The sequence below is a fragment of the Ambystoma mexicanum genome, chromosome 10 (genome assembly GCF_040938575.1).
Source record: "Ambystoma mexicanum isolate Mex_15411 chromosome 10, UKY_AmexF1_1, whole genome shotgun sequence".
Lineage (NCBI taxonomy): Eukaryota > Metazoa > Chordata > Amphibia > Caudata > Ambystomatidae > Ambystoma > Ambystoma mexicanum.
The window spans coordinates 693,369,360-693,395,214 of record NC_090932.1 but is presented as its reverse complement, the minus strand read 5'-3'; the positions used below and the strand labels follow the sequence as shown (position 1 = coordinate 693,395,214).

At 47.3% G+C, this 25,855-nt stretch overlaps 1 protein-coding gene across 6 annotated transcripts in view; it reads right to left on the bottom strand.

The window, feature by feature from the left end:
• Positions 1-25,855, bottom strand: part of TRIP12 (thyroid hormone receptor interactor 12) — a 2,051,777-nt gene that overhangs the window by 502,053 nt on the left and 1,523,869 nt on the right. For all 6 annotated transcript variants that reach the window (XM_069618297.1, XM_069618300.1, XM_069618299.1 and 3 more), the window contains one exon: positions 14,724-14,896. In XM_069618297.1, coding sequence (XP_069474398.1) covers positions 14,724-14,896 — 173 coding nt within the window. The remainder of the gene's footprint in view (positions 1-14,723; positions 14,897-25,855) is intronic.

The following is a 25,855-nucleotide window of genomic DNA, read 5'->3' as shown; positions in this document are numbered from 1 at the left end:
TGCCTTCAATGATGAAAGAGGAGTATTCGTGACCTAATTCGGAGATGTTGGAGGGGGTGCCAAGGATTATCAACTCTGTCTTGTCATCATTCAGGCATAATCGATGTGTGGCCATCCACGCCTGAATGATGAGGTAGATCCTATTCACCAGTGCCAAGTCCTTGCCATGATCCCCGGAAAGTGGGAGGAGAATCTGTGTATCATCAGCATAGTTAGTGTAGGTGATACCCAGAAGGTCCAGATCATCTAACAAAGGCTTGGTGAATATATTGTACAGAGTTGGGGACACACAAGAGCCCTGAGGGACCCTGCATACTATTGGGGTGGGATCAGCCTCTGCTGATGGGGAGAATACTCTGATGGTTCTGTCGCTCAGGAAAGATTCTATCCATTTGAACGCATCTGGGGATAAATGGGCTGCTGAGTCAAGGTGTCTACAGAGGACCTTGTGGTCCACCAAATCGAATGCAGCTGAGAGATCAAGTAACAGCAGAAGTGCTGTCTTCCCTTTGTCTCTCAGCTCATCGATCTGTGTTTTCAAATCCATCAGTGCAGTTTCTGTCCCATGTAGTGGGTGGAAGCCTGATTGTCTGACCCCTAGAAGTTTGTAAAGCTCAAGGTGTTTTTGGATCTGTGAATAAGCAACTTTATCCAAGATTTTAAGAAGAAATGGTACCGTCGTGATAGGGCGGTAGTTTGTGGCGATGAGAGTTTGCTTCTTCAGAACCGGGAGAACACAGAATTGTTTGATATTGGCTGGGACAGTGCCCGAGGCAAATGAGGCGTTGATCAGTTTCGAGATGAATGGAGAGAGGTCTCTAGCGGCATCTTTTATAATGTGTGCCGGGCAGACATCTCCTTTACAGTTCGACGGTTTTAGTAATAGAATGGTTTTTTCAACTTCTAGGACAGAAGTTTTGGTGAAATGGAATCTATTATTATGATCAATGGTTTTAGTATTAGGTGGGAGAGAGTTGATTGGCTGTGATAGGTTCACTGTATCTTTCTTATTCTTTATTTTAGTTTGTAGGGTGTTTATTTTGTTGGTTACGGCTTGTTCGATCTCTGAACACCAAGTCTTATTTTTGATGCAGATATCAGGTATGGAGATAGGGGATTCCAGTTCTCTTAGTATTATGAATAGTTCTTTCATACTAGAGTTGGAATTGGCAATGCGTTCTTTATATGAGTTAGGTTTTGCCAAGCAAATTTCCTTTTTGAAATGTGATGCCCTGGACGTTAGCTTTGTTTTCTTCTCACTGGAGGGACAAAGCCGCCAGGCCGTTTCACATTTTCTTTTTAGTAACCGCAAGTCCTTTAGTTGAGGCGTGAACCACTTGTTAAGGTGTGCTTTTGGCTTACTAGGTCTCAGTTTTAGGGGGGCAACTTTGTCCAATGTGGAGATCATGATCTTGTTGTATTCCTGCACCAAGGTGCTGGGGTCAAGGTTATCCGGCAGAGAGTTTAGTGTGGGTAGAATATTAGGAATCACACTGTCGACTGATGTTCTTTTTCATTCTAGTTGGACACAAGGGTGCTATTTGTGGAGCTAGGATAGTTGGTCTGATAGTGGATAGGGTCATGGACACTAGGTAGTGGTCGGTCCAGGATAGAGGAGAAATGGATGTTAAAGTAGCTGTGCAATTGTACTCAGCTACCCAGTCCAGAGTTCTTCCTTTGACATGAGTAGATTCATTTACTTTTTGCTTTATTCCTAATGCATTAAACGAGTTGGCAATTTGTAGGGCCTGTTTATCCAACGGATCGTTGAAGCCTAGGTTAAAATCGCCCAGGAGCTAAACTTGGGAAGTAGGCTTGAGATTACTGGCAAGTATGTTATGCAGGTCCTCCTCGAATGTTCCAATGGGCCCTGGAGGTCTGTATATTACATGCATGGTGAGTGATTGGGAGTTGTTTAGAGGAAGTTTGAGGGAAATGGATTCACAGGATTGCAGGTTTTGAGGAGAAGCTATTCGCATAGATAGGCTTTCTCTAGAGAGGATAGCTATACCACCTCTTCGTGATCCGTCTCTGTCTTGTCTGGAGATGGTATATATCCCTCCGGAATAGCTAACAAGAGAGCGGGACCTGCGGCATCATGTAGCCAGGATTCCGTTATGGCTAAGAAGTCCAGGTTGTCTTCTGAAATTAAGTCTGCTATGTCAATCGCATGAGCCACCAGGGACCTAGCGTTGAGGAGGGCTCCTTTGAGAGGTTGATTATCTATTTTGACTGGCATTGGTCGTAGATAAGGATTGGTAAGAACTATACTCTTAGAGGGGGGTGTAATGGTCTGAGTAGCAATGGCATCAGGAGCAGATGGGGGGGGGGATAAGGCATTTAGCCGTGTTAGGCGTCATAGTGCGGTGGAAGATGGTTTTCTTCTTGGTAAGAGGCAAGGATCTATTCAGAGGCTCGTATAGTTTAGGAAGTCTGGCACGCAGTTTGAGGTTTCTGTTGGCGGTAGTGCATGGGAGCGTGGTGTAATCCCCTATGATTTTGCATGGGATGTGGTTGGAGTGGGGAGGGCTGCTAAGATTAGGAGCCATGGTTGGCGGGTAGAGAAGGTATAAGCTATTCTCTTTTGGTATGCTTTTGTTAAGAAAGTCTGAAGATGCTTGCAATGAGTTGTAAGGCAACTAGTGGCAGTGTATGGTAAGTGGTACATTGGCCTGGCATGTTTAGCAATATGTCAGAATGTGAGATAGTTTGTTGACTTGGATACGGTATGGCGAGTAATTAATGTCGGAGGATTTACTCAATCACTGTGGGCAAGGTTATTATTAGTTTGGTAGGCCAAGGCGCCTAATGTGCACATAATGTGCTTTATGAACACCAGGAGCCCTAAAGCACAGTAGGCAAAGAGCCCTAACCCAATAGAATACAATAGGTAGGTGCAATAATTACTAGGAGGGCCTGGAGAGCGCAGTGTACAGAGGAGGCCAGTTGCTATGGAGCACATAATAAATCACGATATGCAGAATTGAATTTTGCACTAGCACACAATAAATCACGATATGCAGATTCGAATTTTGCACTAGCACACAATAAATCACGATATGCAGATTAGAATTTTACACTAGCACACAATAAATCAAAAATAGGTAGATCAAATGTGCACTATGAGGACCTAAGATCCAGTGTGCGGGGAGGTAAGTAACGGGCATAGTAAAGCGCAGTATGCAAGGTCTGATGTGAAGGGTATACTTGTGGCACGGTTGGTAGGTGTAAACAGAATTGCAAGTGATGTTAAGGCAGATGTCAGTGGGTGCCAAGTTCACAGTCATGTAGGTAGTGTATGCTGCAACTAACACTTTGTGACAGAATTTAGACACAGAGCCTATGATAATGCCATCCGATGGCAGCAAGTCTTAAGGAGCAATGTCCATCTTGGAATGGTGCCCTTGTATGGTCCAATAAAATAGTATAGTGTTAAGGCCACATGCATCACGAGCACGGTACCTGGGATTAGGTGAGCAGCTACAACGGGAAAGCAGCGCGGTTAGCAGGGAGCTGGGTCTGGGGCTTACCTTGATGGGATGGAAACTCCTACCTCACCACATCAAGAGTGTGATTGCTCCGGCGATCATGATGGGAACTCCTTTGGCATGGTGACAAGCGCTGTGTCCCGCCGTGGACAGACGCAGACAGGCCCTTAGGATGCGGCCCTTGGGGATGTTGGCCGGTTTCCGCCTTCCGGTCGTCCGGATTGGCTGAAATGCACGAAGTACCCAATCACAGGGCGGGTGCTGCCGGGCATGGAACATGGCTCGATTGGTGGTCACGTCTGGCGGCCATCTTAAAATTGGCGCCCAATTCAAATTTGGAGTTTGCGAAGTTACGGCTGCAAATAAGTTAGCACACATATCTCTGGATGCCGCCCCTATTGCTATGGTGGTACCTTGGGAGGTACTCTGTGTGCGGCCGCCTGTAGAAATATGCAAGTAGCAGCCGATGCTCCGTGGGAGAGGGCTCCTGTCCATAGAAATATGCAAGGAGAAGCTGATGCTCTGTGGGAGAGGGCTCCTGCCCTCTCGTGCAGCGAAGGGGATGGAATGGACTGATGGACATTCCATCAGTCGGTCGGAATCTGTTGGTCGGAATCTCTTTAGAGAGGGTGCCTTTTTAAGCTTTACTCTTATCGTTGTTTTTGTATGTAGAGCAATGATCGGGTCTAAGATCTTGTTATGGCAGTTCCATGTATCCAGTTTGGACCATAATAATAGGTCACGGTCGATCTTGTCGAATGCGTCGGTTAAATCGACAAAGGCCATGAATACCTTTTTTTGTTGGGCTCTTGAGATGCTTTTTATTATGCTCAATAGCATGATGTTTACTGTGGTCCCTACGGTCTCGGTGAATCCCCCTTGATAAGGATCGTCACACAGGGAGTGTTTAGTCCAGCGCTGAAAGCTTTCTAGAAGACATGAACCATAGATTTTTCCTATCGTGTCTAGCAAGGCTATTGGGTGGTAGTTGGAAGGGTCAGATCTCTCGTCCTTTTTGAAGATGGCGACCACTGTTGCCGAGGTCCAGGAACTGGGAATTGTCTTTGAAAGGCTCATCTCTTTGAAGACGATGCTGATGAATGATGCCCAGGCACCTTGATGGTTTTTCAGGTCAATGTTCGTTATCCCGTCCGGGCCAGGAGCTCTTGATTGATTGATTAAGCGCTTTACACCAAAGCGCTGTACATTGGAACAATAAATACAAAGAAATTACAATTAACAGTGTGAGCAAAAAATTACAACTTGAATCATTCCACAAAACAGTGTAAAGAGCAATTACGTGAGAGAGGGGGGGAGTGGAGTGGGAGTTGGAGTGTAGAGGGGACCAGGAGAAGGATTGAATGAATGTAGAAGCAAGGGAGAGTGTAAAGGGAGAGGGGAGAGAGGAATTGAAGAGGGGAAATCAGGGGGGGTTGAGATGGTAGGGGGGCTTCACGGAGGGGAATGGCGGAGAAGGGATTTAAGGGAGTGCGAAATGAGGTGAGGGTCGTGGAAGATCGGATTGGAAGGGGGAGAGAGTTCCAGTGCAGAGGAGCAAGAAGATGGAAAGAGCAGAATCGGGAGGAAGCGCAGGGGGAAGGGGTACAGTGAGAAGGAAGTGGTCAGCGGAACGAAGGGAGCGAGAGGGGGAGTAGAAGGAGAGAAGGGAGGAGAGATAAGGAGGAGCAAGACCATGGAGGGATTTGAAAACAAGGCAGAGAAAGTGGAATTTTAGTTGTAGGTGGAAAGGTAGCCAGCCAAGGTGAGAGCGAAGAGGAGATAGAATCGTGGGGGGTAAAGAGACAAAGGGTAGGAATAGCAGAGTGGTATATGGATTTAAGAGGGGCTAGTTGAGAAGAGGGAAGTCCTAAGAGTAGAGTGGAGTAGTAGAAGAGGCAGGAAAAAATGAGTGAGGAGATTAGGAGTTTAGTAGCGTGGAAAGTGAGGGAGGGACGGAATTTGCGAATGTTATAGAGGTGGTATCGGCAGGAGCGGGAGGTGAGTGAAATGTGTTGCGAGAAGTTGAGGGAGGAGACAAACAGAACGCCTAGATTACGAGCATGGGTGGAGATAGGGAGATCAGAAGGAGGAAAATGGATAAAAGGGGGAGGTGAAGGAGGGGGAAGAGCATCAGCGGGGAAGAAAAGGACTTCGGTTTTATCGGTGTTGAGAGAGAGAAAGCGGGAGGACATCCAGTTCTTCGTGGCCGTGAGACAAGAGGAGAGTTTAAGATGGCTTTAGCTTCTGAATTGCTCTTACTATGTCCGCTTTATTGGAGAAATCTTCCCAGGGTGTATGGCCCGATCGGTAGTTAGACTGAGGCTTATGGGATGGCTTGTGGAACAGGCTGTTGAAGTGGTTAGTCCATCTTTCCTCACTCACGGCATTGGTTGTTGAAGGACTTGTGGTTTTGTCTGCCCCTTTTACAAGGTTCCAGAATGCTCTGAAGGTTTTACCATTGACCTTCCTTAGCATCACCTCCGAGTCGTGTTGGTATAGTGTTGCTCGGTAGAATTTAATCCATCCTGCGCATCTCTTTGCCTCCTCATGGTAGTGTTTCTTGGTTATTGGCAAGTTTAACTTGTTCGCTTGGCGTTTGAGTTTTCGGAGGGCGGGACATTTCTCTACCAAGAGTTTATCGTAGTGGTGCGTGCCATGTTGTGATGTTCTGTGCTTTTTTGATCCGCCCGTTTGGTATGCGATCAATAACGGTTGATAGTCGATTGTGGAGCTTTCAATATACTCCGAGGAGCTCAGTTTTTCCTTGTAGTTTGCGGATAGTTCCAGAATTCTCTCTTTTGTTAGGCGAAGACTGTTTCCTTGGTTGGTGACTTCGACTGTTTCTTTCATTGTCAGGTTTGGAGATCTTTGTGACCACCATGAGATTTCCAGGATGTTATGATCGCTTGCCTTTGCACGCATTATGTTGAAAGATGATACTAAGTTGGCCATTGCCTCTGAGGCAAATATATAGTCGATGGTGGCATTTTGGTTGTTTCTTTCCCATGTTGGGATTCGGAATGCTTCAGGGGAGATTTGGTCTACGTTGAAGAGGACTCTGGAGGCGCCCCGCCGCTTTCTGTTGTTTATTGTAAGAGGTTCTTTTGTAGTCGGGCAGTTCGCATTTAGGTCTCTGCACATGATGATCAGCGTTCTTTCCGTATTGGCTTGGATGTCATCCATTTCGGATTCTAATGTCCGTAGTAAACTCATCTGTGATGGCTTTGGGGTTCCAATACGTGGTTATTATGACCATTGAGGATTTCTGAGTCTTCTTGCTGGCTGGATCAGTCCTGGTCCACTCCACCTGTACCGAAAGGTGGCTTTGGGAGTAGGAGCACTTTTTTTCAATTGCCAGGCCGCATCCTGTTCGGACTGCAATTAGGAGGCCGGCTGATGGGCGGCCCATCAGGGCTCTTTTTGCTGGTGTTATTTCGATTGCGTAGCCGTCCATTGCTGGAGCAGTCGTCAGCCAGGTCTCCAGAAGTGCTAAAATGTCATACTCACAGATTGGTGTCTCCCGTTGTCATCAGGGGTTTGAAACCCCTTGTGTTCCATGATCCCAGTTTTAGTGAGGCTGGTGTATAATTCTTTCCTTATTTCAGTCTTAGAGTTTGTTGCCTTTTTTGCCTCACTAGTGATTGCTATTTGATGGCCCTGGAGTTTGGTGGTTTCGGTAGCCACGCCCAAAGTTGTTTTATTTTTATTTTACATTTATAAAGCGCTCACACAGCCCGCAGGCATCGAGGCGCTGTTACAGGAATTGTTTATTTTTCTTAGTTGCGTATTTATAACGCGCTTAAACACTCAGAGGTTTCTAAGCGCGGACCCGGGGATCGAACCTGTTGTTGCTCCGTGTCGTCTTGCTTCCAAGACGCGCACGCTGCCGCTGTGCTTATCCTCCCGATTGGAGCAAAGGAAAGTGTGGATCGTGCTTTTATGTCAGGATTGGAATGGCTGTTTGTGCCAAGTTTCTTTGTTGGTGTGGACGCCTTTTATTGCGGGAGAACGTTGCTGTCCGGGGGATTAGAGTTTACTGTTTGTTCTGGTCTTGGTGAGTCCTGGGACTTCGTTTGGTGTCGTCAGTTAGGTGAAGTTCCAGGGTTTGATTCTGCCCTATGGTAGCGTGCCGTTTTCGTCCTGAAGTGCGACCCTTTGGCTGCCTGGCGTTTTGTTTTCTGTATCTTTGTCAAGGAAAGGCTTTTTGTCTTGGTATTTAGTTAGGAGAAGCCCCTTTCTGAGTAGGGTTTCAAAATCTTCCCTGGTCAGGATTGCTCTTGAAGATTCTGTTATATGTATGTAAGCCTTAGCCTTTCTGGCTTTGTGATAGGGTTCGGCGAGAGTGATGTTGTCGGGGCTTAGCCGTTTGAGGTCTTTCGTACTTCTCAGAATATTCATAATTGTTCCTCTATTCAGAGTTATGGCTTCTGAGTTTATTTCTGTTTGTTCCAATTTGAAGATAATACTTCTTGGTAGAGTTTTGAAATGCCCTCTGGCAGGTCGAGGTTTGTTATGAGCATTTGCTTCCTCCTTGCAGGGAGGTCTTGGGCTGTGTGGCCTTTTGTGATCTGTGCTTGCATGTTCCCTGGGTCTCTTCATTGCGGCGGGCCCTTGTGGACCAGGTCTTTCGATTGCTCTTCGTTGTCTGTGGGTATTGAATTCTGGTTGTTTTGGTTGGAGTGATTCTTTAAGAGTCGTGAATCGGTGGGCAGGTTTGGGGAATGAGTTGTCGAGCTGTTTCATCTACGTTTTTTTTTTAGAGTTTTTTTTTTTTTCGAAGGTGCTCTCAGAGACTTGTTCACAGTTTCGCGCTTTATTAGCCCCTGCCTCAGGGGAGAGATGAAGGGTTATGTCCATCGCATTTTTGTCGGCCATGAAGTCCTCGATTGTCCTCCAGGACTTTTGAGTTGAGTGACGGGGTGGCATTTGAGAGAGCAGAGTTACGTTTTTCTGTTGATTGAATACAAGGTCATTTTGCTTTTGGGAATTTTCATTTTTGGGAGAGGGATTGGTATGGTTTGGAGAATCGATGATGATGCAGGTCTCTTTAGGTCTTCAGGTCTTGCTTTGACGGTGGGTACTTTTTTTCTTCTGCTCTCAGTTTTGTTCTTTCCTGTTGGGGTGTCTTGTTGGGCGCCTGAGAATACAAACGGTTTTGGTGTGCATCAGTGCGATGCGTTGTATGGTGTTTTAGGGTCTCATTTAGAGATTTGTATAGATTACCGAAAGGTGCTAGGGCAATCGTGATTGCCAACATTATCGTCATCATGTCAGTTTTTTTTTGTTGGGGTTTCTTTGGGTAACGTATGAGTGTGGGTCTTGCTTCTGAAAGGCGCCCCAAAGGGTAGGTCGTATAGGGGCCTGTCATCCAGCAGGTTCTGTGCAAGCCGGCATCCCGTGGCAAATGTGGTAGGGAGGATCTTCTTGCAGGCCTTTGGCTTCCTGGGATCTGCCAGTCTGTGTCGGACACCGTTCTGGGGTGTGGATCTGGTAAGAGGTTAGCCTTGTGAGGTTCTTTGGTCTTGCCCAGCGTGGAAGAAAGGAGGTCTCTGGGAAGTGGGCCTTCTAGAACATCAGCGTCCTTATGTTTCCCCGCAGAAGGGGGCGAGTCCTCATGTGGGAGGTCTAGCCTCTCGCCTGAGTGGGCGGGCAGTGTTCAGTTTGTAGAGGACAGTTGTGGAGATTTGCCCAGTGTGACAGCCTCATCGGGGGGCACTAGTGTTGCTCGAAGTGTGCTCTGGAGAGGAGTTCACGAGTGATTTCTCCTGCAGGGCCGGGTCTGGTGCAGCTTTACCAATTAAGGGCATGCTGCTGTGACTAGAGGTGCAGACTGTTTTGCACGTTTTTAGGACTGGCTGCGCATCCGCTAAGGCTTCTAGGATTTCATCATCCATAAGTTCAGTAAGTACCTTGTGCATTCTTTTGCCTTGTCTCGGAAATAGTTCTTTTAATGAGTTGCAGAGGGTAGTTTTTGAGCTTGTTCCCTTAGTGGGCATTTGGAACCCCTTTTTAGATTGCACAGGTCTTTGGCCTTTCTTGTTGGTGGTTTGTTTTTTGTGGTGTTCATTTCACCGTTGGGGGCTGTTTTGAGTCCCTCTCCAGGGATTAGATGTAGGGTTTCCCCTTTTTTTCTTTTTCTGGGGTGCGGGCTGATGATTGTATACATTTTCCCGTTCGTCTCCTGTAATGTCAGGCCTGGCTGTGCCACTCAGTGCTTCTCCATTCTTGGTGGGTGTCAGCTGTGCTATGGGTTTGGCCACAGGGGGAGCTTGAGAGTCCGATGCGCTGCTCGGAGCTGCAGCAGTGTCTTTGTTGCGCGGCTTAGGGACTTGCAGGCCGGGCTCCTGGAGTTCAGTGGGGCCGGAGCTGCATGCGGCGTGGACCTTCGCCGTGATCACGAGAGGCGCTGCGGGCCCCGCCGGAGCCTGAGGGCCTCCCGGGTGCAGAGAGGGCTCGGGCGGGGAGGTTTGGCCTATGGGCCTGTCGTCCGGGGCCTTGGACATGTCCCATGAGCCCCCCCAGCTCGCGAGGATCCTGCTGCATGGTTTCTCCGTCCAAGGTAGGTGGAGTTTCTGAGAAGATTTGAAGGTTAATTTTGTTAGCTGTTAATGGTGATGCTGGGGCAGCCTTGCGCTCCTGGCGCCTCTCAGGTTGGGGCACGTCCCTCGCAGTTGGTCCTCCGACTGGCTGCACTGGGTTGCCTCAAACACAAAGGTCGAGCCGAGCGTTCTGTGCTGCCCTGGTTGCATTTTCCTTGCCTCCCGCTGAGTTGTCTTTTTGTGAGGCTCCGGGGCTCGGAGCAAGGTCCGAAGCGGCGTCCTCCACTGAATTAAGAACCTCACATTGGGTAGATGGATTTTCTGCCGGAGGTTGCGCCCCTTTTTTAGAGGTTTTCTGATAGTTCTGCACCGGGTTCATAGTGCGGGATTGTGCGCCTGCAGTATTGTTGGGGCTGCTTCCTGGCAGGGTAGCGTTTGTGGCTAATAAACCTTGTGGTCTTAGCTTGGTGGATTGCTTAGCGGATAGCAGGGGGCATGATGGCAGTTGGGTTTGGCGTGAGCTTCCGAGGCGCCTTTTCTAGTCTTCTGCCCCCTCTTTGGTGTTACAGCAGGGTAGTGTTGTTGGCCATCTTGTTCTGAGGCCATGTCCTTACCAGTCCTGACAGTGACTGCAGAGACTGCACTCGACTCTGCGGTTCAGGTGGGTTTAAGTATCCTCCCACAAGTAGACAGTGAAGGTAGACTCAGCAACTTGAGAGCGTTGAAAGGAGTCAGTACTTCAGAGACTGCACTCGACTCTGCCACGACTCTGACCTAATAAAATGTAGAAGGGATCCAAGATCCTTGCTACCCTTGGGACCTTTAGTTCTTACAAGGTTCGCCAGAGAAAGTTAAGAGTCCCTAGGGCAACCTAGCAACAATAGGCACTTATTGCCAAAAAAGTTGTCAAAGGGGATTACTTTTAAAAGACACTATGGAGTCTTAAAAATGACACCCATAAAAAGAGTAAAAGATACGGTGAGTGTGGAAAAACATTTCCACTCACAGAGGTATGGAGTAAAATAATCTACCAGTCCAGCAACATGTTCTGGAGTTGACACATGCCAGGAGGATGTATCATTGATATGAAAATCTTAACACTTGGCTCCAACAGTGATCTAAATAACTCTTGCTTGAGTCCACCTTTTATCCAAGATTCAGGTTGAGAGCAAGCCCACCAATGGTAAAGTTCTGCACCATTAAAACATACAGAGGTTGTCCAATCCTGGACAACCACTGGTCACCACATCTTCCTGGCAACAGACTTTCAGCAGTCAGTTTGTGGATTGGGAGTTGATGGTTGTAAAGACTGGAGGGGGGTGTCTGTACTCCTACTTTCTATATGGTAAAGGAGAGGCACAGAGGACCCCAGCCAAGATTCTCTATTTGGTAAACATGGGCGAGCAATCAAGGCCTAGCTTCTCAGGAGGTGATGCAGGCTGGTTCTTAAGTACAGTGTAGTCCCCAAGCACCCACAAAAGAATGTCCACACACTGTTTTAGTGAAAACACAGTCTTTATATAATTACGGTTCAAGGTTATATACACAATAACTCGCTGTGCTCAGTTAATCTACAATGGCAAATATATACATTTCTAAGTGGTACCACAATTATTATCAGATTTCATTAAAATGCATCAACTATACTCTGGTCAAATGTCACACAAATCAATTAATAAAGGTAACCAACAATAGACATAGGAAGAAAGCAGTTGGTCAGAACAATTGGCAGAATACTGGTCCCTACCAGTAGACAGTTCTGTGTGGAGATCCCCCCCCCACCTGGGCAATCTGTAAAATAAAGATATACTACAAGCCCAGTCCATATATTGTTCAATTAGTCTTGTTTCCTTCTAAAGTGTTTCTATCACCCAAATGTACCTGGAAGAGCAGAGTTCCTCGAGGAGGCGTCAATGGATCCTTCTTGAGTGACTCCGTTTAAAGCAGGAGCCATGGATCGTCAATGGGCCTCGAAGGAGGTGAACTTGGCGTTGATGATCCTCGATGAGAAGTTCGATGGCATTGAGGCAGCAGCTTCGGTCCTGGCGGTGGTCGTAGAAGACATCCTGCAAGGAAGAGGCGTGCAGGGCACCTCGATGTCGATAGTTCAGGACCGCAAAGAGTCTATGAAGAACTTTGTCCCAGCAAGGGCATCGAGTCGTCCGGCGTCTCTGCGGTCTTGGAGTGGCAGGAAACCCACCGGCAGATTCTCCTCGGTGCGTTGGCGGCCTTGACTTTCTCCGTCGGGACAAAGTGGTCGGCAGTGCGGTCGAGAGATTCCTTCGATTCGAATGTCTTAATCAATGGAGCGTTGCGGCTCCGGTCGTCGATGGCACGGCGTCAAGCGACGGGCCTCCAGCGGTTATAGCAAATCTGCGAACCCTGGTAGACGGCAGCGGATGATATGTCCCGTTTCTATACGTTCTCCTCGGCGGTCCCAGTCTCTAGTCGGCAGCCTGTCGAGGGTCTGACTTCCAGGGAGCATCGGCAAAGGTTAGCGGTGCTCGATGGTCCCTCGGAGCTCGGGAAGAAGGCGCCTAACCAGGTCCTCTCTCGGATCAGTCCTCAATGAACTAGACAGTTTTTGGATCGAGTCGAAGCAAATGCAGCAGCAAATAATCTTCCAGCTGGACTTCAAGGATAAGCTTCAAGTATCAACTTCAGCTTCTGGACAAATTCTAGCAATGAGAGGCCCCCAGATATACTAGTTGATCTCCCATTCATTCTGCTGGGTCACACTCAGGCAACCAATCACTCAGAAGGGCATTCAGCAGTCAGCCCATCAGGCATACAGTGCATGCATACAGTGCATTCAGGCCATTCTCCTCCCTCTCAGACACTCACAACAAGGATTGTGTATGGGGGCAAGTACCTAGCCATTCAACACTACACACTGCATTCATATCAGTTTCGGGCAGGGCTGTCTCAGTGATTGTGTTTCATACCAGAAACCAGACATCCACAACAAGAAGTGCATATTGGTCACACACTCCATTCATCCAGGTCCCACCCACAGGGTGTACCCACAACATACAGTCACTGGGAAGACTCCAGCCAGTCTGGCCTGGACTTCACTACAATACCATATATGGAACTTCCATCCGGCAGCCAGTCAGGGCGAAGGGACATAGTCAGGGCTTCCCAGGTCTTTGGGAAAACAAGGTAACAGGCAATAGAAAGCAAGAGGCCATCTTGTTTCCCATCAGGAATCAACTGATTCTAATGGCAGGGCCTGGGTATCCCAAAATGGAGGATACTCGGAGCACCTGTCAAATTCATCATGGAGCTGCCACCAGCCCATACCCTGCTCTGTGGGCCACACAGGTGCCCAAAAAACGTACACTATGGACACAGGGTTGTACCCCCACCCATGGGTGCCATAAGGGTATCCCATGGGTCTGTACACCAAACCAAAAATAGGAAGAGCTGCACTGCCAGGAGTCCCAAATGGACCCCGGGGCAGAAAACAATACAGAACACGAATGAAAAAGTACTACAGGACCAGGACGGGGAGGCCCTGTCCCTCCAATGCATTCCCGGCATCACAATAGTCCTAGCCCCAATTTGGCACACACAAAACGCGTTGGCACATGAAAGAAACTGCCTTAACCAGGAAAGGGCATTACCATATAAGGCGTTTCCTGACCTGAGCATGCAGGAAGATCACCAAAAAACAATATGGCCAAACAATAAGTGAAAAATCTCATTGCACCACCACCACCTTAGGGTGCCAGCCAACTTTAGTAGCCATTCGCTGTAAATGCTAAAGTGCATGAGTAAAATATCACAAAAACTGTAAAAATAAAATAAAAATCACATAGCTGCCATCAGCATTTCTTAGGCACATTGTCAAAGTAACCAAAAAGCCAATAAATAAAAAGATACAGGGATACAAAATACCTTAAATGCACTTCACTGTAAAGTGATGTGTGCAATTGTAAAAATACAAGAATTCAAATAGAGAAACAGTCTCTCAGAACTGACTGGCAAGGTACATAAAGAGGGCTTTACTGACCTCCAAAGTCAGGACAGGGATCAAAACAAGAAACAATAATGGGATTTTATAGAAATCTATGGAGGGTAAGGTGCAAAAACATCATCTTTCCCAACACCAAACACCACCTAAACGTTTACTCAACAATGGCAAAAGTCAGATGCGTCAGCCAGCTCAGCAGGGTTAGGCAACATAATATTGGGAGAATGAAAGGTTATATTGGTTTAACAGTTTTGTAGGTTAGACAGACATGGCATAACTAAAGTTTGCTCTTCTTACCCAACATTCTTTCTTAAACAAGGAACACAACACTGATATTTCACTTCTAAATAGCTACACTAAGACATTTCAGGACCTCCCACCATAGGCTAAAGTGGCAACCATGATGAGATCCCACTAGTAAAGTGAGTTTGTGCTGCAGATCATTTGGGAAAGTGATTCAACAAGGAGAACCACCTACGACAGGAAGATGTTATTCAAATGGTAGGAATCGGAAAAAGTTAAACAGGAGACTGAGGTCAACACAATCACAGAGGAAGTGAAATGCAGGTTTGTTTAAATGTGGACCAGTGTATTGGAGTGCCACCTCAAAGACAGACCCTATTGTATGCAGAGAATGAGAAATAAAACATGTGTTTACATACATTTTAAAAGTAATGGTCACAGTGATATAAACATTAATACACACAACACAGTAAGTACCTCTTACTACAAGGTAGCGCTCAATTGCTTGGACCAAAGCCAAAGGATCAATCTTAACAGGCCCACCCTTCCACTGTTTCACGTTTGCAGTGTCTGGATGTCGCTGCAGCTGGCATTTCAACTGATGAGTGTTAAAGAATTTCAATGCTTGGGACCCTCTGTTAAGAGAAAAGCTGAAGAAAATATATGAAAACGTTTCTACCAGAAAAGAAAGGGACTACTCAGTTCATATTTTATATATTAATACAAATACATTTCTGACAACCTAAAATTAACATGTTAAAGTTATATTTCTTTAGATTAATGTTTTGTGATTTCAAATACCTACAAACAGATTTGGTGTCTGGCACCGCTAAAGGAAATATTGAATCTGAAAGTCCTTATAGAACTAACAAAAGCAAGTGTGGACCGTCTGTGTACTCACTGGACATGACACCAGCTTTATACGAAACAGCCTGTATGTTTAATTTAGCTGGGAAGACAGAATACAATTCAAAGACCGGTTAGAACTGTGCCTTTATCACTTGTATGGATTACAGTATGTGTGGCTTCATGCAAAGATGAACATGCAGATCATCGACATACATTTTTGTCCAAAACGATTTAATCTAGTTTTGGGAAAGCTCACTTTTGCAGCTTTCCCACCATTAACATCAATAGACCCTTCAAAGTTGAGGTATGAACTGAAGCCTGCCCTGACTTTTGGAGAAGTTCCAGAGTTCCAGGGCACCAGGGCGTTTAGTCTTATTGTCGGCTACCGTAATAAAGTTGTAGGGAAACCGAGAGCACCGGGACTGAAGGGGGAGGCCACCAGAAGTAAATGAAAGCCTGAATACAACCCTTAAGTGCCAAACTACATAAAGGCAAAAAGGGTTCTATTTCCCTCTTATGAGAAGCCGAACTGAGAAAACTTGTAGCCCATATTGCCAACAGCCAAGAGACTGGGTGAAAGAAGTGGAAGTGCAAGAAAAGTATGTATGTAACATACACTGCCAATAGCCAAGAGGCTGGCTGAAACAAGTGGAAGTGCAAGAAGGGAATAATTCTTCATTTGTGAATAGTCCAATTGGGGAATCTTGTAACACGCAATAACCATTGATATGATGTGGCATTTATAACACGCCTATACACACGTGTTACAAGGCGCAATGAGGCAAGGGAGGTGGAACAGAGGGAAGACAGCGATCTTACTAGGCCAGGTGTCATTCAGATTGTGCAAGTGCAGGGGAAGGTGACAGTGCAGTACATGGTATCAGTAGAATAAATAGGCAATAACAAAGTGTGGCCAGTTGGTGGCAAGTGCAAGGGTAAGTGCAGACATCAAGGTGTCAAGTGCTGGTAGGGGACTGTAGGGATACAGAAAAAAGTCCAAGTGCGAGAGGTTGCCCAGGAGGCAGTGCAGGTGTGTAGCTGGCGGGGTAGGGGCCTCGGCCCGAGAACAGAGGGTGGCCATGTAACTAGTGCAGTTTCAGTCAGGAGGAGAGAAAGCACAAGCAAAGAGAAAGGTTTTGAGGTGCTTCCGGAACCAGAGATGGTTCTCCAAGTTTCAGGGCGGAAGTTCCAGACGGAGGCCCCAGCCGGAGAAAGATCTCCCACCAACTCGCTGCTTGGAGAAGCGACTGACCCTGAGGGAGTTGGAGGCGGATGAGCTTGAGAGCGAATATATTTATGAAGAGAGAGTTGAAGGTATAGAGGCCCCAGGCGGCCTTGTGGACAACGCAGAGGGTTTTGAACTTAATCCTTGCAGCCACTGGGAGCCAGTGCAGAGATTTCAGTCCTGGAGAGATACGATCCCTGGGCTTGAGGCCAAGGACAATTCTCACAGTCCTGTTCTGGATGAGTTGCAGAGGGCGGAGAGTAGAAGCAGGCAGATTTAGAAAGAGGCTGTTGGAATAGTCCAGCTTGGAGAGAACCAGAGCTCTGGAGACAGTGAGCTTCTGGGGGAAGGAGAAGAAAGGCAGAATACCTCTGAGGAGGTGCAGCTGGTAGTGTGACTTCTTAGAGACGCCAGAGATGTGAGGAGAGAAGGAGAGTGTGGAGTCGAAGATGACCGAGGTTTTTAGCCTCGCAGGTGCGAGCAGGAAGAGGGCCAAGAGAGGTCGGCCAGAGTGACAGGAAAGGAGGTAGCAGGTGTGCCGATGAGGAGAATCTCAGTCTTACTGGAATTCAGGCATAGATCATTGGCGACACACCACTCCTGGATAGCAGACAAAGACAGATGAGAGAAGGAGAAGATGTGGCTGAAGGTAGCCTGAAAATGAGCGGAGTGTCATCCGCATATCACTGAAAGTTGGGTCAGAGAGCGGCGATGCGGTGGGCAAGAAGTGGCAGGTATTGGTTGAACAGCCAGGGAGAGGGGTTAGACCCCTGGGGAACTCCACACGTGGAGATAAAGATAGAGAGGAAGGACCCAAGTTGAACCTGGGAGGGACGATCAGAGAAGAGGTCAGCCATGCCTGAGTGCGGGTGATCCCAGGTTATCACGGAGACGGTTGAGCAGGATGGCATGGTTGACCGTGTCAAAGGCAAAAGAGAGATCAAGTAAGAGGAGGACACAAGGGGTGTTGGAATCAAGGTTGGAGAGCAGGTCTTTACAGATGTTCAGGAGAGCAGTTTCCGTGCTTCTGGCAGCTCTGAAACCAGACTGATGGTCATGGAGACAACCAACAGATTCAGTGTGAAGATTAAGTTGGGAGATGGCCAGCTTTTCCAGGACTTTACCCAGGAAAGGAGTGATGGAGATTGGGCGATAGTTGGCCGGGCAGGAGGGGTCGGCAGAGGGTTTCTTAAGAAGTGGGTGCACAAGGAAGTGCTTCATGGGGGCTGGGAAGACTTCAGTGGCAAAGGAGTGGTTGCAGAAGTTGGCCAGAGCAGGAGCCAGGGAGTCAATGTGGTCCTTGATGTTTTAGGAGGAACAGGGATGAACCAGTTTTATATTTTAAAGAGTTCGGCCGAGTTGTTGGATGCCGCAGAGATGCAGGCTTGGATGTGAGCTCTCTTCTTGGTGCCAAAAGAGCCGGTATTGCCATTGGAGCAGGCAGCAGGCCAGTTTGTCAGAGGATGTACCAGAAGCACTCATTTCCTCTCAGCCACCCTGCACATGCGTTTGAGGGTGACGAGGTGCGAGTCATACCAGGAGTTGCACTTGACTTTGGGCTTCAAGCGGATCCTCATGACAGGGGCAAGAACATCAAGACTATCAGATGTAGCGGAGCTGAGCATGGAAAGGGATGTGTCAGGGTGTGAGTCAGCCAAAGGCGGATGGGGGAGGGGAGGAGAGGAAGTGGTGGCGAAAACCTCAACTGACACTCGCTTCATGAGTCGGATAACCGAGAAGGTGGGCGGCAGTGCTGGAGTTGGCTTGGTCTGAGGGGTGGAGCAGGTGAGCTGGGAGGAAAGGAAAAGGGAGAAAGTGATCACTCCAGTAGAGAGGAGTGCTAAGAGGGATAGGGATGGGAAGATAGGAGGAGACCAGAACATCCAGAGTGTGCCCTGCAGAGTGAGTCTGGCCAGAGGGGAGAATGGAGAGTGATAGAGAGTCGCAGAGGTCGTGAAAGAGTCCAGAGGAAGGACAGGAAGCATCCAGGTGGATGTTAAAGTCTCCAAGAAGGAGGAGTTGAGTGGTTGAGACCAGGAGGGAAGAGGAGAGGGAGGCGATCTGACCAGGTGGCCGATAGATGGTAGCCCCATAAAGGGAATGGCTAGGAGAGAGAGAGAGAGAGAGAGCCTGCCACCGAGGCATTCGAAAGAGGAGTAGGCCTGCATAGTAAGGACAGAGGCAGGAGTCCACTCAGGGAAGATCAAGGCTACACCCCCTCACCCCCCGGAACGGTTGGACCTGGGATCGGAGAGGATTTTATAGCCGTCAGGGAGGAGAGAGTCAAAGCTTGTGGCAGAGCTGGCTGTGAACCATGTCTTGGTGAGACCGAGGACATTGAGGTTAAGATCCTCTAGGAGGCGGCAGATATCAGAGGAGTGTTTGACAGCTGAGCGAGAGTTGAAAGTGGCAATTTGGAGAAGGTTGCCATCCTTGAAAGACTTCCGGGAAGAGGTACAAATCAGAGGTATGCCCTGCGGAGGTGTAGAAGAGACCCGAAAGGGGGCAGAGGTGGAAGGAGGAAAGGGCAAGGTAGCCAAGGAGGAGACAGCAGGGGGAGGTAAGGAGGGAACAGAGGGGACAGCAGGAGAGGGGAGGAAATTGATGAGGCACAGGAAGCGTCTATCAAAGAGGAGAAGATTGGCCTGAGGGCCTTGGACCAAGACGGTTCCATTCAAGTAGACATTAATTATGACCTTAGAGGTGTGGAAGGAAGCCACCGGGTGCCACCATTAATGGGAAAAGAAGAATAAGGAGAAAGCACAGAGACCATATCAGGAGTCCATAGGTCTGGCGAGGGAACGACAAAGTATGTCGGTGAAGGGTTGCCTAGAGGAGGCACTGGTTTAGGTGCCAGCGATAGGAAGGCCTGGGTTGGAGACCAGGAAGTCCTTTTTAAACTTCTTCCTACCAGATTTAGTGAGGAGCGCAGGATAGTTGATAGAGTAGCAGTTGGAAAAGATAGGAGAGAGAACCATGGAGTAGGTGGTGATAGAAGGATGGGGTGGTGGGGTAGGGGCGGGGAGAACACAAGGGGAGGATGCAGGGAGGGGTGGAAGCAGACAAGACAGTGAAAATAGACAACAGTAGGCAATTGGACAAGGCAACAGGCAATAGGTTCTCCAGAAGGAGCGAGAAGGCAAAACAGACGACTCCTTTTATGAAGATGTCTAATTGAGGAGACCTGTAAGCCATCTTACCACCAAAGAAAACTGTAGAGATAGAAGCTTTTCTTCCTGGCAGGCGAGTGCATCAGGAAAGGACTAGTTGACTGAACTACATATGTTTGTGGTAAAAGGATGTTGAAGAAGGGACATTGAACAAATGTTGCGTTACCAAAGATATTGGTTGAGCTATCCCGACAAAAACATTTCAATGGAAGAATAATTGTGATTGCTTATTTACTCTTGAAGTCTAGAAAGGACATTGTGTGGAAGACAATTAGTGTTTAGGGTTATTGAACCAAGTGGGTTTAGAAAAGACAATTTCCTTATCAAGAGAAGGGATACAATAACTAGAAAAGATGTTTTGTATTGAACTGAGCAAATCTTTGTTATACCAGAACTTGTTTAAAGACATTCCTGATTTAATCCAGGGGAAGGGACTCAAAGCCGGTCACAAGGAGCGCTTTCTACCATTTATGAGTTGAAAGTTTTGCCATGTTTCTGTTGAAATGAAAGCAGCCAAATAGTTCCTTGTTTATTCTGATGTATGTATTAGTGTGAGGGTCAGAGATGGTTGGACACTAGATCATCCTTCTTTAGTTTGCTAGGCAGGGGCACTTTTGTTAGGATAGGGAAAATAGGGGGTTATCTCACCCTATTTACTTTAAATAAAATAGCAAACTTTGAGAAAACTATCCCTCTATGTCAGTTTTGCATTTCTGACTCCTCACACATAGCCCTGCAGATATCCACCAGAGGGGAACACTTGAGAGAAACGGTGTAGCAACAGCCCTCACAGAGTGAGCCCTAGGCCTGCCAGGAAGGGGACAGTTGGCCAGCTAATGACTGCATGAAATGCGTGCAGACAGCTGATGGGAAATTGAGGATTTAGAAAGGCCCTTGCGCATGGTCTAAGATGAACCAAACGTCACAACCAGCAGCTGGAATTGTTTGGTGCAAGCAATATAGAACTTTAGAGCCTGCACAACATCCGGGGAATGTAAAGCCTTCAGCCGGATTAGCAGAGAACTAAAGCGCACGGGTAACACCACAGATTCATGGAGATGGAACATTAGGCATTAATGCAGTATTTGTGCACCTTGGACTGAAAACAGTAGGTAGGAGGGTTTGCAAGAAAAAGAAAAAAAACGGATTTCCTCCTCGCAGAGGTGATGGCAACCAAAGAGGAGCTTGGAGAGGACCACATGCAACTCCAAGGCAGGAGCCAGAGCTCAAACTGGAGGGAAGGTTTAAGTTACTTACCTGTAACTATGGTTCTCCAGCATTTAATAAACTATAAACAAAATAAATAAGCTGAGGCCCTGCCAAAGGTATGTCACTTGAGCATTGTATGGCCAGTTACTTCCATATTATGCCAATTATAGCGGCATGTCGGTTATTGTCATTTTATGAAAAGTAGATCCCCTACTATTGCCAGTTGCTGCGATACAGTATCCAAAAATCCAATAGATGCAAGTAATGGGGTACACCAGCGCTTGGAAGGGAATACCCAGAGAGAAGAGACTTTGTAGGGATTACGTGAAAAACATCAACACATACTAACACAATGCTCTAAACTCCAATCTTTATATACCAAAGGCTATGCCAAGTTTCAGAATCCTCAACACAACCAATTCTGGAGTATGGTTTATGGAGCGGAATCACTTGTTGTATCCGTGCTTACTATATATGGCAAATTGTTAAAGATAGTCTCACTAAGTATTAGCTGCCAATTAGTTGCAACTGTCATTTTATGGATTTTATTGAATCAGTATTGATATGTATTTTTGTAATGTATGTTATGAATACTTAGTTTTTATGTATATTTTAAGATTTTAGTGTAAAAGGTTGTTTAACCAAAAAAATAGATGCAAGTCATTTTCAGTGCAAAGAAGCATTAATGCTTTACTGATGTTACTTATATAGCACTTTCGCCAAAGCACTGTACACAGCTCATATTTACGTACATTTTCTCAAACAAAGTTGGTAATCATTGATCAACCTTTGAAGAATGACGCGCTGAGTTGGCCGAGCCAGGATTTGAACTTGCGACCTGCAAATCTTACACATCACAGAAGTGCATGCTCAACTCGCTGAGCTATCTTGCCACTTTGCTATTAAAAATGCAATGCCACCATAAGAAAGCATTTCAAGACCGGCTGTGCAATGTAGTTCAGACACAACACGTTTGCTGTAGCCTTGATGATGCACACTAAAAAATGCCATGCCACGTAAATTCCAATTCAACCACGCATGAACACACATGCTTGCTTTATCATAGCTGCCCAGAAAAATATACAATGCCACAGTAAGGACTGGCTGCACCCAAATGCCAGCCTAGACAGGTAATTACACTTATGATTGCTTTATCAGAGATGACAATACAAAATATCAAGCACCAGTAAGAAATGGCTGCTCTAGCTGCAGTAAAATGCTAGTCTAGACACGTATCAACACTTATGATGCTTACTTCATTATAGATGCACACAAAATTATGCCTTTAAGCAGTAATAAATGGCTATTCTGGCTGCACCCAAATGTCAGACTCGAAAGGTAATAAACACTTATGCTTAATTATAGATACCATGGAACAATGTTATGCCACATTAAGAAAAGACTAGGCATGCTGTTCCAAAATGAGAGTCTAGACACTAAGGAACAAGTTATTTACCAGTAACTATTGTTCTCCAGCATGGGTCTGGCATGGATTCACATGCTCATGAATAATCCTGGTTGTCAGGCTGGGAATCCTCGGTAAAAGAAAAAACTGTTTCACTTAAAACTGTACTTCTCTAAACCAATCACTGTATACTGGTTCATACTGCCCCCAGCCAAGGACAGTCCTCTCCCTAAGCTCCTTCTCTGGCTGCCATCTTCAGATTTGGTAAGCACGTAAAGTGGCAGTATGAGGGTTTGTATGTGCTACGGACATAAGTGGAAGAGGTTCACCGTCTGGTGCCGTGCACAGAAGATAACCCCTCTACGAATTACGGCCCCTCAGGTACTGCCATACTTGCTGTCGCTGGCCAAAGCAGGACTGGCGCATGCTTCCATCAAGATTCATCTAGTGGCCATCTCCCGCTACACCAGAACTCCGGGGTGGTCGTCACACCGCCTGGTCAAGGAGTTCATGAAAGGACTTTTCTGCTCATTCCCGCCAGTGAAGGCTCCGACCCCGGCGTGGGAGCTCAATGTGGTGCTGACTAGGCTCATGGGTCCTCCGTTCGAGCCTATGCATTTGGCGCCACAAATTCTTATCGTGGAAGACAGCGTTTCTTGTGGCCATCACCCCCGCACGACGAGTGGGAGAGATCCAGACCCTCTCCTGTAAACCTCCGTACTTAACATTTCACGAAACGAGGTTGGTGCTGTGGACCCACCCCTCCTTCATGCCCAAGGTGCCGTTGAACTTTCATCTAAACAAGCCCTTGGTGTTACCTGTTTTCTTCCAGACGCCTTCGTCGCCGGCTGAGAAGACTTTGCACTCACTAGATGTGGCTAGAGCGCTGAAGTTCTACGTGGACCGCACAAACAGTTTTCGGAAGACATCAAAGCTGTTTGTAAACTTTGGTCCTGTGAATCAAGGGAAGGCCCTCTCCAGGGCTTCCATTTCCAGGTGGCTCTCTGGCTGCATCACCCATTGACACCGGTTGGCAAACCGACCGTTGCCTGGCCGTCCGAGAGGCCATTCGACTAGAGCGATCGCTGCAACTACGGCATTCCTGTCTAGTGTGCCCATGCTGGACATCTGCAGGGCTGCTACGTGGAGGTCGGCGCACACCTTCACGAGATTCTACTGTGTCGACCGTGTTTCCAAGAAGGAGTCTAGAGTCGGCCAAGCAGTGCTGCACAACCTGTTCGCTTGAAGGTGAGCCTGGTGAGGAGGTAAGAGATGCTTAATGTTGAATTGTTGAGATGTTAATGTTGAGCCTTGCCACCTCCCATGGTTGTGCATGTGTGTACTGCTATGGAACAAGTTACTTACCTGTAACTGTTGTTCTCCAGCATGGGTCTGGCATGGATTCACATGCGTACCCTCCTGCCTACCACTCTGCGGCTCTTCTCTTGGTCCTACTGCCACTTTACGTGCTACCAAATCTGAAGATGGCTGCCAGAGGAGAGGCTTAGGTAGAGAGCAGTCATTGGCTGGGGGCACTATGACCCAGAGACCAGTGATTGGTTGCTAGGAGAAAGACAATTCAGAAGTGAAACTGGAACTGATTTTTTCTTTACCGAGGATTCCCAGCCTGACGACGGGGAATATTCATGAGCATGTAAATCCATGCCAGACCCCATAATGGAGAAAAAGCAAGTCTCTTGGCAGAGTAGGCCACTGGATGAAGGTACCGAAGAAGACTGACGAGGACGGCTGCTGCAACTCCAGGACCGTTGGTTTGCCGGTGAAGCCCTGCTGCAGGTCCGAATTGCCAAGTTTGTATCGACAGAGAAGTCCTACAAGCACGACTTCTCCCTTTGAGTTAGTGGGACCAATCAACTCCCAAGTAAGCCACGTGGACACCCACCTCGGAGCTGGTTGCATTTCCTCAGAGTGCTGCAGGAAACCTTAGAGCCAGGGAGAGAGACACCAGATTGTGTGCATTGCTTGTAAGCTGGCCGAAAGCTTTTGGAAGATCCTCCGGACTCCCATGAAGCAGGGCTGACCAAACCTGACCCCCCCCCCCCCTTAGTTGAGTGCGGGACCTCAGATGTGAGGAAAGTCCACCTTGACAGCCAGGAACCACGCTTATTGCTATTTGCTGTACCACAAGGAGCTGAAACGCGAAACAATCACTAAAAGTAAAGTTTGCTGGTTGCCAGCTTTGATGTTGCCAATACAATGCAAGAGCCCCCCCAACATACTCCCTCTTGTCCCCACGATGAGGCACAGGACAGTGAGATCTGCAGAGCTGTCCAGGAACAGAAGTCTTCAGCTGCATCTTTTTCTTCTTTACTAAGGTACTGTAAAACTAGCCTAAGAGAACTTACCTCTTACTGTGGAAGTGCTTGTAACTTCTGCAACTCACAAATCTAATCATCTTGTGGCTCTACATTTGGTTCTTCTTTTTATCAAAGACTCCGAAGAACTTGTGCAAATACTTTTCCATTTACTTAGCTGAAGTGCTGCATCCTATAGAAAGACTTTTGCCCATTGACTTTGGCTTAGCCTATTGAGTTGAATGACTCCTCTTGTTATCTGAAAGTATTTGCCCTGCTAAAGAATATTTGTAATTTATTGTGTTCTAATAACCTTTGCCTTTTACAAACTATTGAGAGTATTCTGTATGCCAACAGTAAGGCATTAATGTCCCCAGCACCCTTGTTACTGAAGTCACCTGTGGGTGTAGGTTGTGTCTGTGGGCCATCCCAAAAAGGCCTTGTCTGATCCAGAAACTCAGTGTACAGTACTGAAGTATATTTGTGTGTTACTATTCGATTGCTCCCTTCTAAAGAAGGCTTTATAACTGACTGATACATTATTAATTGTTTATGCAAGAAACCTTGAGTGTAAGTTTATTTGAATACCTGTAACTGTGAATATTTGTGCAACTCCACTACAGCTCACATTTCCCCTCTTGAGATAAACCTGGTTGCTCAACACGCTACCAAAACTGTGTAGTACAAGCTTATACCAAAGGTTGGGTTGCCTATACCTGTAGTCAGTTGTATGCAGTGTTCCCAAAGAGCACTGCATTCAAACTTTGCCTAACAGAAGTGGAGGTGGATTCGCGCTGTTTGGAGCGCCAGAGGGCTCCCCTGGCTTGGGAGTTCGATAATGGGCGTGTGTATGGGCGGGGGGTATTAGGATGTACTCAATTGATGTAAGAGTGAGAATGGAAGTCGATGTGTTAGGGTGGGATGGGGGATGAGCGCTTGAGGAGGCAGGTGTTTGGCGCGCCAGAGTGCTCCTCTGATCTTAGAGTTGGACGAGGAATGATGGCAGGAGAGTGGGCGGGCGGCATCCGGGTGTATTGATGTACAGGGGGAGGGGTCGTGGTTTGCGATCAGGTGGGGGATAAACGGGGAAGGGGGGAGGGGGAAGTGGGGAGGTGCGTTGTGAAGTCGGGTGCTCGAGCGTAGGCAATTCACCGCATGGGGTGAGCCATGGGGGAGGGGAGGTATGGTGCAGGGAGGCTAGGGATCAGGATGGGTCGGAGGGGGGGTATATGAGCTGGATTCTCCATCCCGGGGGGAGGTCAAGGGCAGCACCTAGAGATTGATGTACTAGTAACAGTAGATGCAGTGGCCCTAGATGCGCACAACCTGTGTCTAGATTGTGGACACCAGGGCAGTGGGAGAGGACCAGGCAGGGCAACAGTAGGATTCAAGTCTATATACAGTAGCTGCACCTAAAACATAGGCAAGTAAATCAC